The sequence below is a fragment of the Dermacentor silvarum genome, chromosome 2, assembly GCF_013339745.2.
Source record: "Dermacentor silvarum isolate Dsil-2018 chromosome 2, BIME_Dsil_1.4, whole genome shotgun sequence".
Taxonomy (NCBI): Eukaryota; Metazoa; Arthropoda; class Arachnida; order Ixodida; family Ixodidae; genus Dermacentor; species Dermacentor silvarum.
This window is the reverse complement of record NC_051155.1, coordinates 185,767,976-185,781,560: the sequence shown is the minus strand read 5'-3', so window position 1 is coordinate 185,781,560 and position 13,585 is coordinate 185,767,976. Positions and strand designations below refer to the sequence as shown.

At 49.1% G+C, this 13,585-nt stretch overlaps 1 protein-coding gene across 1 annotated transcript; it reads left to right on the top strand.

Annotated features, from left to right (window-relative positions):
* The first annotated feature begins 1,025 nt into the window (after positions 1-1,025).
* Positions 1,026-7,130, top strand: LOC125943244 (uncharacterized). The gene is made up of 3 exons (XM_049662022.1): positions 1,026-1,437; positions 5,616-5,876; positions 5,942-7,130. Exons 1-3 carry the CDS (start codon positions 1,138-1,140, stop codon positions 6,671-6,673), a joined length of 1,293 nt encoding a protein of 430 aa, XP_049517979.1. The 5' UTR covers positions 1,026-1,137; the 3' UTR covers positions 6,674-7,130.
* Positions 7,131-13,585: the final 6,455 nt, after the last annotated feature.

Genomic DNA, 13,585 nt, shown 5'->3' with positions numbered 1-13,585 from the left:
ATCTACGCAGCTGTCGATTTAAGTTCATCTGGCCTCCTTGAAGCCCTTGGGTTCATGGTTAGCAGGGGGAAAGTAAACATGTCCACAATAGATTTTTTTTTAAGACCGCTAGGACATTAGGTAAAATAAGAACAAAAGTTTGGTGACCCAACCCACCACCCCATTTTGAAGGGGACGCTCATAGCATCCGTCCGTTCGTCCGTCCGTCCGTCCGTTCATCCATCTAAAGCTTCTCAAGCTTCCCGCAAACTAGATTCCTTCTATACCGCAAGCCAGAACCTCTCGAAGCGACAGCCTTTCTCCTATATCGGAACCGAGGGCCCATGTAACGTTTACGTCACGACGCCCGCTTCTCCCCCCCCCCCCCCCTTTTTTTTTTGCCTGTCTGGGCGGCGCATTTCCAAAGACCATTTTGCGCGCTCTGCGTTTCACGAGAATCTTCCGAGTACTATACGTATTTGCTGCTGGCTGTTTGTGCGCTGCAGACGGCGGTACATGCGTGACGCTGAACCGACAGTTTCTCACGTGGTCTCAGTTTCGGCATCACGGCGTTGCCCGTGTACTTAGATTTACGTGCCCATTAAAGAACCCCAGGTAGTCCAAATTATTCCGGAGTCTCCCACTACGGCGTGCCTCATAATCAGATCGTGGTTTTCGCACGCAAAACCCCATAATTTAATTTAATTTTTAACCGCGCGTACCATCAATCGATGGATTTACTGACACAACCTAACATCCCAAAGCAACAAGATAACTATGAGATGGCCGTAGGAAACTGCGTTGGTAGTACAGGACTCCGGATTTACGTTGACCGCCTGAGCTGTTTACCACGCTGTACCAAAGCTCGGTGCACGAGCCAAGGAGGTTGAAAAAGAAGGTTGAAAAAAAAAAAAATCCAAGGAGGTTTTTTCAACCTCCTTGGCACGAGCGCATCTGCATTCCACCATCGCCGAAATGGCGCGTATCATCATCGGGGCCGGGCGGCGCTCGAGCCGTGTTGAACTATAACGTGCGCAGCGGGGTCGGTGCGGGGATGAGGAAAAAGAAAATAAGATGGTGGTGGCCGTCGGCTGTGCTGCGCCATGGTGAGCAGGGTGCGGCGGGCCGCGGAATGATGTCCTCCACCGCTGCGGCACCATGTCATGGCACACGAGCGCCTTTTTCTCGTCGCTTGCCCTATGGACCGTGGCCGTGCTCTTCGTGTCGCCCGAGACGCAGGAGAGCCGCACTACATGGAGGCGAAGCGGCGTCAGCGCCCACGAACACCTCCTGCTCACCTGGCGAAACGTGACGGTCGCGCTGCTCTGCGCGGCCATCATGTCGCTCGGCTACTGCAAGCTGCGGCTCTACCTGGACGAGATGTCGGACGCGCTGGCCGCCGGTCGGACGGGCCTCAATCCGTACAACGTCAACGACGGCCACTTCGTGTTCAATAATGTACGTATACATAGTATAATCGAGAGTTCGAGGGAAGCCCGTCTGGTCGTGATGAAACATGAGAAAGAAAGATGTACACCGACCAAAGAAAACTTTAAAAGCAAGACGTTTCGGAAGACGTAGGGAAGCCAAAACGTCTTGCTTTAAAAGCTTTATTTGGTCGGCGTACGTCTTTCTTTGTCGTATATATAATATGTTATGTATGCGCGTCCGACGGTATGCTTATAACACACCTTGGTTCCCATAACTTGTGTGACATGCGGGGCTCGAGGCAGTGCTGAGAGGCTTCAGAATACTTGTAAAAGGGATTAATAAACTCACACTTGGCACACAACGAGGACAGGCTTAACAAACCGGCATCTTCCACGGCGACGGAAGAGTCGACTGGCTTCTGGCGCGCGGATCTGTCGGATCGTTCGGAACGCATAAGACAAGAGGTGTTGTCTGAGGAGCGTGCCCTCTCACATCCCATCCCTCTTTAGGAGGGCCAAGTCCCTCGGTTGCGAAGGCTAAATTAAGTACAACATTGTAATTTTGGTTCGGCAAATATAACAGTTAAGCGCACATAGTTGAGACGCGTACACAGAATTCGGTTAAGTGCGAAGTCTCTGGTTTAAGCAGGACAGCGATGTTGGCATTTATTAGCCGCGGCTCGTCTGTTTCTTGGGCGGTATGTCTCTTGGTGATGACAGTGGGGAGAGAGTCGTGCATCACTACTAGGTGGCGGTTAGCCTATTGGTTCCACAGGTGAGACTGGGCCCGGGTGGCGCAAAGCTTTATGAGAGACACGCACTGTTCTGGCATGGTGCATGAGACGAGGTCCGGAGCCAGAAAAATTTGAAGAGAGTTAATTAAATAAATCTTGGGCCACCTGTCCAGGCAGGCCTTCGTTGCCGCCACGGTCAATAAGCAAGGTCAAGTCACAAACGCTCTCACAGTCAAGACCCAGAAGTCCGAGATAGCAGAACAGGACGCCATCGCACTCGCGCTCACAGACCTGACCACCAGCCGTGTCTACAGCGATTCACGCTCGGCCGTCAAAGCCTTTCAGAAAGGCGCCTTTGCAAGACAAGCACTACAAATAATCAATACATCCGCACCGCTACAGCATCACACCATCTGCTAGTTCCCGGCATACTTCGGAGAGGTCAAGGACGCCCCTCCCAATCTCAATGAGATGGCTCACAGGAGCGCACGAGACCTAACCCTCCGCGATGCCACCTATTCTGGTTGTGACCATCCCTGCGAGAATCGGGACCCTTCCTCCACATACAAGGAGGTCACAAAGCACGTTTACCTAGATCGCAGAATATACAGCACACCTCACAATAAGCTCACCAGGCCTCAAGCCATCACCTCCAGAATGCTTCAAACCAACACGTACCCCACGCAGAACAGACTACATCACTACATGCCTGAGCTATACACATCATATTGCGAAAATTGCCCTAGAACACTAGACGTACATCACTTGCTCTGGCCGTGTGGTCGGACCCACGCAAACAAGAATCAAGACAAACAAAACTCCGCCAGGCTACAAGAAGCACTACGCAGCACGGACCTGGCGGAACAGCTCTGGGCCGTCCAGCGAGCCCACGATGCGGCCAGGGAGCTAAAACTCCCGGTCCCAACGTGGGAGTAACCCGCTCTATGGGGCCTTGCGCCCCGTAGCCCGCAGGACCTTGCAATAAAGTTATCCCATCCCATCCCATCTTCTCAGTCAACCGGCAAACGCACTGAAGCTATGTGCGAGCTTCCCGTGGGCCTTGGTCGCTTGGCGTTTTACATAGGCAAGGCCGAATGACAAATCATAGGGCCGATGAGTTATAGCTAGGTTATGAGAGAGCATTCCTTGAGAGAGCATTCCGCTTTGTCAGAAATGGTGACAGCTTGTGAACGCTGACTCGCCACGTGTCGGTCGATAAGAGTAGCTTAGCATGGTGGCTGATTGGGCAAGTTAGTGATTCATACTCGTAAATGGACAGCGCGAAGATTAAACGTGGAAAAAGGGCACCGCGCTTGTCCTTGTCACTTGTCTCGTCCAAGTTTAATCTTCACCCTGTACACTTACGAGTGGCTTTGGTGGTTCGAAGATAAGGCGGGCATGAGCCGCTTAAAACCAGCCTTCTTCCAATACGCCGGATGGCGCCCTCAACTAGTCTAACGATATATCACCAACTGCTATCTTGAGCAGTGCTGTATACCCACATGGAGTTCAATGTCACCGCCAACTGCTGAAGGATTGAGCATGTGAGGCGGTAAGACCGACTTTTCCAGTAATCTTAGGACTCGATCATATCTGAGAATGCCTCACATTCAGTGGCACAGCCAGAATTTTTTTCGGGGAAGGCAAGCACTCTACTGCGGACGGGCAGGGTGCGAGGGGGACGGAGCGCTGGGCAGGCCACGTACTAATAGTGAAATTTAATTTCAGGGGGTGGGGCACGCACCCGTTAGGCCACCACTTGGCTACGCCACTGCTCACATTCACCCATTCCAGGGATAGTGGCCGCAAGGAAGGGGCATTGAAGCAGATATCTGTCACAGGGCTGCTATGTAAAGCTAGTTGCAGGAGGGGCAAAATGCGAACTGACATGAGCTGGGCTTGGAGGATGTGACCGGCGGCTTGTAAACGCGAATGGCACTTTCGGAGCAATATGGTCTACGCTCAGATACTAGAGCGTATGCTCGTCGAGGTCATTCCATACGTTTCCCGGCATGTTTGGAACACTTAGCTATAGGGTTAGCGTCTAAGCGACATACCGGCAGAGTGGCTACACAGCCACCTCGAGAAGACCATTGTCTACTGTGCTAGATGTGGCATGCGAAGCTTGAGGCAGTGCTGGGAGGCCTAAGAATATTTATAACAGGGTTTATTAGACGCAAGCTTAATACAAAGCGAAAATAGGATTAACAAACAGGAATTTTCCACAACAACGGAGGAGTCGACTGGCCTCCGGCGCGCGGGCTAGACACGCGGTTCTGTCACCTCGCTTAATTGGAACGCACAAGACTAGTTGCCGGAAGAGCGCCCTCACACTTGGTATTATAGGCACTCACACTTGTAACAAACTTGCAACACAATAAAGTCTAAGTCAGCTCTATAAGCCGCGAATTTCCCGTGCCTTTCGGCCCTTTTGTGGCCCCCTCGACCACTGCAACCGAGACGAGCAGCAAGCTGAGCAGGCTTAACTGATACCTTTTCGCCAGCGTGCGGTAGATTAGACAAAGGGTGACCGTCTGTATGCAGTGGCTGCGTAATGAGCGGCAACCTAAATGAGGACCGTAATTCTTCCTGTCGATCGAATTCTTTATTTCCTCACCGACAGCCCCGCGCCGATGTCAAACTCCCTAGCGTGCCTACTCCTTGTAGTCTCTCACCCATGGCTGTTTCACGGTTCGGCACGTGTCTCGCCATTATACTATATTGCGTCTGCCGGAATCCGGCAAGCAAAGACACCTTGATCTGGGACCGTGTTTCGTAAGGTTTCTTTTCATTTTCCATTCTTTCTTGCCCTTCATCAGCGCATGACACCAGGTCTTCGTTCCCGCCAATATGGGGCACTCTCGCAAACGGGCGATAAGAAATCAATATAATCGAATAATCCCTACATCATCCGGTCCGCTGCTGAGCACGAGATCGCGGGATCATCGAATCCCGGCCGCGGCGGCCGCATTTCGATGTAGGCGAAATGTAAAACGCCCGTGTGCTTGCGTTGTAGTGCACGTTAAAGAACCGCAGGTGGTCAAAATTAATCCGGAGCCCTCCACTACGGCGTGCCTAATAATCAGGACTGGTTTTGGCACATAAAACCCCAGAAAGAAGAAGATCATCCGGTCTACATAGAGGGTGGTGCAGCGTAACAGACCTTCAGACTCCGGAGCTTGACAGTCCAGTTGAGGTGCGAGAAAGAGGTGTGACAGGTTCACTTGGCTCTGGCAGCCATGCGAGTGCACTGCTGTCACAGGACATGCATGCCACAGTTCCAGGAACACGACGGAATATCTATGCAGCTTGCCGCTGCGTACGCGGGTATCGGCTCACCGAGAGTTCTGCAACGAGTTTCGGGGCGGTGTGGTGGTGCGGACCTATCGCGGCTTCGACCATGTGACACTTCCGCAATGTACATGATACACAGGTTTCCAGCAGCTGTCTGAGAGGGTGTTTCTCAACGCAGGACAAGGTCACGATTACACGGAGCGTTCTCAACTGTCACGACCGTGCGACAGACTTTCTGGCAGCGTACAGCAACGACATCGCCGAAATGGAAGAGAACATCCGCTCCAACGTCCGCTTGCTCATCGAAGACATCGGCAACTGGAACGGCGAACTTGTCGTTGTCGCCCGGGAGCTGCGAACGGTGTCGACGTCAGGGCAGTCGGCCGTACCACCGCCCCCGAACACGGCGCCGTCCGACGCGTCGGGCAGCCCCGACCAGGTGAGTGCTAAGTGAACCCTGAATGTGAACAGTGTACGCAGCGACCATGTGTTCTGCCGTTGCAGGGGGCCGGAGTTACTGGTGGCTCGGGCACCAACACGCCGCAGCAGGGTCTCGGTCCGCTCAAGGGGCCCGACAACCGGAGCATGCTAGTGACAAAGAACCGGCGCCAAAACAAGCACACCGGCGGCAGCTCGTCGGGCGGCGCCGCCGAGCGCCCGTCGCGGCCACCGAAGCTTCTGGGCGCGCAAGCGGACCGCGACACCGAAGAAGTGGAGGTATGGCCCCCAACGACGCGGGGCCCGGCGGCGCGCAACAACGTGATGGCGTCGTCGCGCAACGCTCGCCACTCGGACCCTACGCGCGAGAACACCTTCCTGAACGTGCGCCGGCGCACTAACAGCTCGCGCACCGCCGAGTACAGCCCTCCCGAGCGACACGGGTTCGACGACCCTCGACCGCAGGCCGAGAACGTGCGCATCGAGCTTGAGGAGAGGGGCGGCCGTGGCGCCGTGCCATTAAATAATCAGCAGCAGCGTGAGGACGCAACGCCCACGGTAACGCCGCCGCTCCTGGCCTCGGAAGATGGTAGCCAGCTAGTGCCCTGGACAGGTACTGACGACCTGGACGCGGACATCGCGCCTTCACCCAAGGACGACGAGTCATCAGACTACCGCGCGGCGTCACTGCAGCGCCTGCCACAACACAACGAACAGCAGCAACAGCAGCAACAACAAAGGCAAGAGCACACGGAGCCCAAACCTGGCGACGAAGAGAACACGGGTGACAGACTATGAAAACATGGACAGTTCACACCTCAGAACGCAGTAAATTGAAAGCGATCGAAAACCCATGTCTGTCGTCTAACATCCGACAGTCTTCGAGGTGTTTTCTCTTCTTTTTTTCTTGTGGCGAACGCCTGGTAAAGGCTATACCAACGCCAGTTTTTCTTTCCTACGTAGATTTCCGAAGACACACCCTGAAAAGTTGGCGCCAACGGCTTTATGGTGTTTTCTGTTGTGATAATAGGTACTCGCAAATGGTGGAAAGTTCCCAAGCGAAAACATTGTTGGCACATGGAAGAGTGCTCTTGTACACCCAACGGCGTAGCCCGAAATATTAAAGCGAAAGCTTTACTAGGGACGTCGAGCCGAGTTTCGCCGTCGCCAGCAATTTGACCTTCATTTGACCGCAGCTGCGCCGTAGCCTTGGCCAACGTTTATAGATCTATAAACGTTGGCCTTGGCAGCACATCACGTGACTCGCTGCGCCGAGCCAATGCCTACTCTAAAAAAATCACCGCATATCCACGAAGTGAATCCTGACGAATGGGGCGAAGCACTGGGTATCGTTATACCGTAAAATAACCCGTGACATTGCCCCACTCGCGCATGTAAATGGGTGACACCGCGGTGTACAGTATATACAATGTGTTTTATTGCTCATAACGCGTATATCGTGTTGAGTTCCGGGTTGCCTTTCAATTTCATTATTACTGATTTATGGTCAGTGAAATGCAGAGCCAGCGGTTCTTCTAGCGGATACATCCTAAAGTTTGCAAAGACGAGGTCTATGCACGTTCCTCTCATGGTCGTGGGTTGCTTGTAGTCGTAAGAAATGCACCGTAAGAGAGCAGCTTGTTGTTGGCGTTGCCGCTTTGCCGCCGATTCCCTCGCTCTCGCCTCCGGGGTAGCTTGCTGTCGGCATTGCCGGCGAGCCGCCCTACCCGGGCCCTCAACTCCGGGTCCGCTTGGCGTTTTTGCCGCTTTGCCGATGCTTCCCGCGCGCTCGCCGCCGGAGTAGCTTGCTATCTGTGTAGACGCCGAGCCGCAGCATGCCGCGCCTTACGTTCGTCTATGGCAGAAAGAGATTGTGGGGTCTGGAACGCGCCATAGGGTGCGTTCCCCAGAACTGCCATCCCTGGCAGTTCTGGGGCATGACGTAGAAGCAACGCTCACCTTGTTTGGTCGAGGCATGTCTGCAGTCCTCGCGAGAGCAGAAACAGCTGTGTAGAGTGGCGCGCGGCGCCCAACGTACAATCAATGCACCAATAGAGAGTTTTAGATTAGGGGGACGCAAGCATAGGGGCCCGCTAGCGCTTGGGGCAGCGGTACTGCGCACGCGCAGACCGGTCTGTGCGTGCTCAGTACCGCGGCCCCAAGCGCTAGCGGGCCACTACGCTTGCGTTCCCCTAATCTAAAACTCTAATGAGCGGCGCGCGCTAGCGCGTGAAGGGGGCGTAGCTTCGGACGTTAGTTGCGCGTGATGAGCACCCAGAACCCCAAAATTATCGTATGGTCACGTGACTCATCTGGAATGAATCCTTAGCAAAGATAATACAGATTCGTTTTTTCAAACACCTAAGACAGCTTATATCACTACGCACTCCTCCCAAAGCCAAGAAATCGAGTTGTATTTAAAATTTTGTTTATTACCTACATCCTCATGAATTTCTGTATCATAAACAATCTTAAGGGTTAAGATTGTAGCATTATTTTGCCGGATTTGTAAGCAGGAAATTTTTTAAGTTCAACCAAAAAATTGAAAATGACCTTGCTGAGAGCTTCCTACATAAAGTGTTTTCCAAAAGCTTCTCAAAAGTGTTTACTTTAGCAATGGCGCTGCAGCTTAGCAGTGAATTTACCGTCATCGGTAGCGAGCGTGCACGAAGCTTCCACCCAATGTCTGCCAAGTGCGTCCTCAAACTGTGGATGCACTACAAGATGCCCACAAACATATGCCATGAAATGACGTATTATGTGGGTTGCATGCTGACACTTTTCGTTTTAGTGTCCACCAGTATCGCACATTCCTTTGTTTTGTTTTTACAAACGCCAAACTGGCACTGAGCGGCTATGCTGCCGTTCGCTTCAGCGAAATCTACTACTATAATCTTGCATGCGGAAAAGTCTCCACGTGCCGCTACTCATGGTTCACTAGACAAAAAAACAACTCAACACGATGTCAATAAGAATGCATACAAGACACAGTGACACGAAAAAAAAAAAAAATTCAGAATGCCAGCAATAACATTTGGACATGAATACGGCTTTGGCTATGCATTCTGTCAACATGCACACCGTAGGTTGCCACACGACAACTCAGATTCTGCTAAAGACCGTTATATAGGACGAGGGGCGGCTTTAGCCTGCTTTTCTCAAAAATAGATATCGACTTATATTCCAGTTTATGCAGTGCTTTCCCTTCAATTAGGTAAACATAACCACTTCAGGCATTATGTGCACAATTGTGCATGCAAAGTTAGTGCATCAAAATGAATAGCACTAATTCAAATTATATTTAAAATGAGTCACAAACATCAAGAAGCACTTCTCGATGGAACTGTGCCGAAAGTTTGAATATTAACCGTAATGTGTTTTAGTAAAATGAGTTGGAAGGTAGACAGCTGGATGTTTGCCCTCGGTGTCAGTTGTCATGTAGCAAGTTTACTTCGTTCATTGTTTTCACAATGTTTTGTATCAGGCATATACTTGAAGTGTCTGGACAGGTGCTTTCCAGGTGTGTTAGACATGAAAAAGTTAATATTCTCATATCTGACATTCCTGTAAAGACTTCTCACATAGAGTTCACATTCTGTAAACTTGACAGAACTCCACCTACGAATTGAAAATTTCCAATTTGTTCTGAAGCTGTACGGTTTTCATAATTCTTAAGCTACAAGAAATGTAATGAAACTAAACTTTCAATGGGCAGAATTAAATGCTGCCTGAAAGGGATAACAGAACAACGTAAACATTTCCAAGCACACATGTCATGATAGTAGTGACAATGGTGTTAACGCGGTTACCATTTCCTGTAAAAATAAAGAGGTAAAGAAGTGCTCAGAGCACCAAAACATAAAAGAAAAAGCAAACCAATGCATGAAATTACAAGTGCACCTGCATTGCCGAGAAAAAAGATTTGGGAGTGGTTGAGTTGACCACGTTTTGCGGATGGACGTAATTGATCGGGTTCTTAACTCGTCCCCGCACCTATAGAAATTGATCAATTTCATCGATACTTTTTTTATGCGTTGTTAAACATTTCTGTTGGAATTCTTCTAATAGCAACATCATGCACCATCAGAAATGACGACTGAACTTTTAACTATTTGTCATATTTGATGAATGTTGGAACACTGGGGAGACAGGAAAAATAAAACTTCGACTGGAGGGATCGTCGAAACTAGTCGACTCTGCTCATAGCACTTCAATAAAAAGATGCAAAATTTGAGCTTCGATTGACTTGGCAACATAAGCAGTAAAGACACAGAAGCTTCTCTATGGTTGTCAATTTTCCTACCCGACGTGTAGGCTGTTTTAATGATGTCTCAAACAACGGTAAATGTTCATGAGTGCATGTTTTGAACATTGTGTTTGACTAATATCAACAAGTGCAACATTATTTTCTCCATCGTGGGTTGCTTTTATCCATCAGCGCTTCGACAATGTGTGTACAAATTATTACGAGTATCCCTTACAGTCGTATCGGGTTTTCACTCACACAAGAGCACACTGGTCGATTTCGGCCTCACCTTCGCCCGAAGCTTGACTAGCCGTCTACTCTTACATTTTGAACACTGCCTGTACAAATGCCCGTATTCATTGCGGTACAATATTGTGCAACACTCCACAGTACTAGACAGACTGCACACTAGAACATCTTGCTTGCAAAAAAACGCTGATGCGCACAATAATCAAGTATGAGGAGGTTTCTGCAATCTCCCTGACCTGACAACCATTGCTTCGCGAGCCTAAAGAATGCAGTAAAAAATGAACCAGGTGCCTGCTGCAATGAGTAAAAACAAATGCTCCCTGTACAATAGGAGCTTACCTGTTTTCACATTTGCAAAACTACTGCTTTCCCGCATAGCACAGGCATCACTATGGCTAGTATTGATGCCAAAAACAAATCTTCATAATTTTCTTGCGTGATCTGACCCACAAAAGTTCGAAGTCAGAGCCGGTTGCATACTTTGTATGATATTTTGTATATTTCAGTTTTTTTTTAACTCTCCGTACTTATACTTAAAAAATGTCAGTTTCGCCCTAAGGGCGAAGCAATGAATGCGATAGCAACACAGCAATGTCATACGAAGTAAGGTGAGCGGCTTTGGTAGCAATATGAATTGTAGTAAACATGAGCTGATTAAGTAAGCAGGTGTGCTGCGGCGTAAGTAGACCGATATGAAGAGAGACTCGATAACCACGAGAAGGCGCTTGTGAAACGGTGGTGTTGATGAGAGGCGCTTCCCGTGGGCAGCGCGTGCGAAGGGACACACCTGTAGCGCTGCACTGCCGATCCGGGCAGCATTGCATGTGTAGCGTGCGTTGGAAAATGTGGCCCGACTATTACTAACTGAATGAACAAGTGTGGTGTGAGCGCGCACAAACAAACATGAATAGATCACACTGAATGACTGCAGACAACGACTGTTAAAACGCTGGCAGCAAGCGCATACGCCGCAGCGGGCGAAGGTATGTGCGGTCTATCGCTTCAACGGAAACTGAGCGGCGAATGCACGGCGCATAAAGGTCAGAGCCGTGTGGAGATAAGAGACGGTGCGGGCGAGCGACGAGCGCGGTTGTTGGCAGAGTAGAAGTGCCCCCCCCCCCCCCCCGCTCCCTCCGGCGCTGGCTTCCCGCTTCCTTGCTTGCGCGTGGGAGATTGAGTGCGTTCGCTCTCCGTGATAGCGCAAATCCCCGCACACTTCCGCTTGGGCATACGGCGCACGGCGAAGATTTTATCTATAGGGAACCTGACGGCGACGCCGACAGCCGAAATCCGGTTGAAGTGTCCATATAATTGCTATCGCAATAAAACAGAAAAATGATTACTTTAATTCGTGTTCTTTGAGGCGCCTCTTTGAAGTTTCACATAATAATTGTCAAAAATTGTCTGAGCAATTACTATTGCTATACGTCCTTACAAAACGCCGGTGATCAGGCTATAATTTTTGGTATCGCGGCATACACTGCGACTACTACGTCTTGAAATAAAATAATACATAAGAGCACTGCAAATGAGCACATTTCTAGCAATTACAAGAGTTAAAGCAGGGTTGTTCTTTCACAATGTAGACATGAGGTTATCAATATTGTTAATCGGTGTTGTTGCCTTTGCTTTAGCCAAATGTTGTGAGTGTAGAATATAAGGGGATGGGCCTGATCAGACAGCATGCTTCTTACCCTCCTTCAGTAGTGTACTTTGGATAAAGTTTACTCAGCAAAAATTTTGGCAGATCTTTCCTCTTCAATTCCTAAAACGTGCAAGAATTAATTGTATCATTTTTCAAATACTACCACAAGTTTGAAAATGCGAAATGCAGTTTTTCAGCCATAGAGTGCATTGAGCAGAGCTTTCAACGAATGCTGTACCTACACGGTATTGCAAACCACTGACATGCCCATCAATGAGATCGGTACATTGGTCGCAAGCCACATCGCGACCATGTTATCGAAAGCTAGTTGCACGCCACTCACATGGGCCACTCCTTTCTCCTGTACTCTTTCTCTGTATTTGACTTGCGATAAGCCAACGCCTCCTAGAAGAGAGCCAAGTGGTGTTGCTTCTGGGCCAGTGTTGGTAATCGTTTAAAGACAGTTGGCAGGTCCTGACCCATAAGTATCCATCTTTAATGATAAGTTGCCAAGTGATTATGATTATGATGATACTTCCTTAGAATATTGCCTTTCTTTTGTTTTAGTTTTTATTGTTCCTGGATGCCTTCAGGAAACTCCAGGAGTGCTTTGAAGTGCTTCTCCATGTAATGACGAGTAAATGTAAATCAATGTAAGAATGCAATATAAAAACTGATATAGTATAATGGTGAAGATGCTTTGTGTCAAATCCTATGAGCGTGATTAGGTTTTCCAATGCCTTGATGATTTCCACGGAAGTACCACCCTCTTTTCGATGAATGCCAGAAGTGTAGTCACAATTCTGTTTTCTAAAGTACTGAAGTAGCACACCACTTAATCCAATAATTTTGTTGAAATACTGCTGTAACACCGGCAGAGTGGCTGAGAGGTTGATTCTTGGATTGCCTATCTGTTGGTCATAAGTTCTAACTCTTGCGGCACAATGAGAACTTTTCTTTCTTTGTAATTTTTTCGCAAAAGACTGTTCCAGCGATGACACCAGTAGACATCAAAACAGCTTTTCTACAGCTATCGCACTGAAATATCTAAGCTCGTATACTCAACATTGAGCCAACAACCATGCAGTTTCAATGCCGAGGGTTCTGACCACTATGCCACAGTTGGTTTGACACATGGACAGATAATAGTAGTACGTACTTGCATTATTATTGTCTTCCCACATTAGAAATCTTCAGAACGATCAAAATGAACAGTGTCTTAAAATTCGTTTTGAACATACCTGTTTGAAGCAAATGAAACAAATGAAGCGCAAGGAGACATCATCATTTGCACTGTATCGGATACTAGACTACTTCAAGTGCAGTGAGCTCTAGCATCAGGGCAGTGTACGCACACGCACATCTTGCTATGGCTTGACAGAGCACAAAAGGACACCATATTCTGAGGTACAACGTCCATTACTGAAAGCAATCGATTCAAGTGAATCAAAGAGTGACTACATAATCGGTGAAAACCTAAGAATGCAGCACGAGTTCCACCCACAAAATCGCATTACATCTGCCCTCTGTGCTCCCATGCTCAGAAACATAGTTCTCAAAAGATACCAAT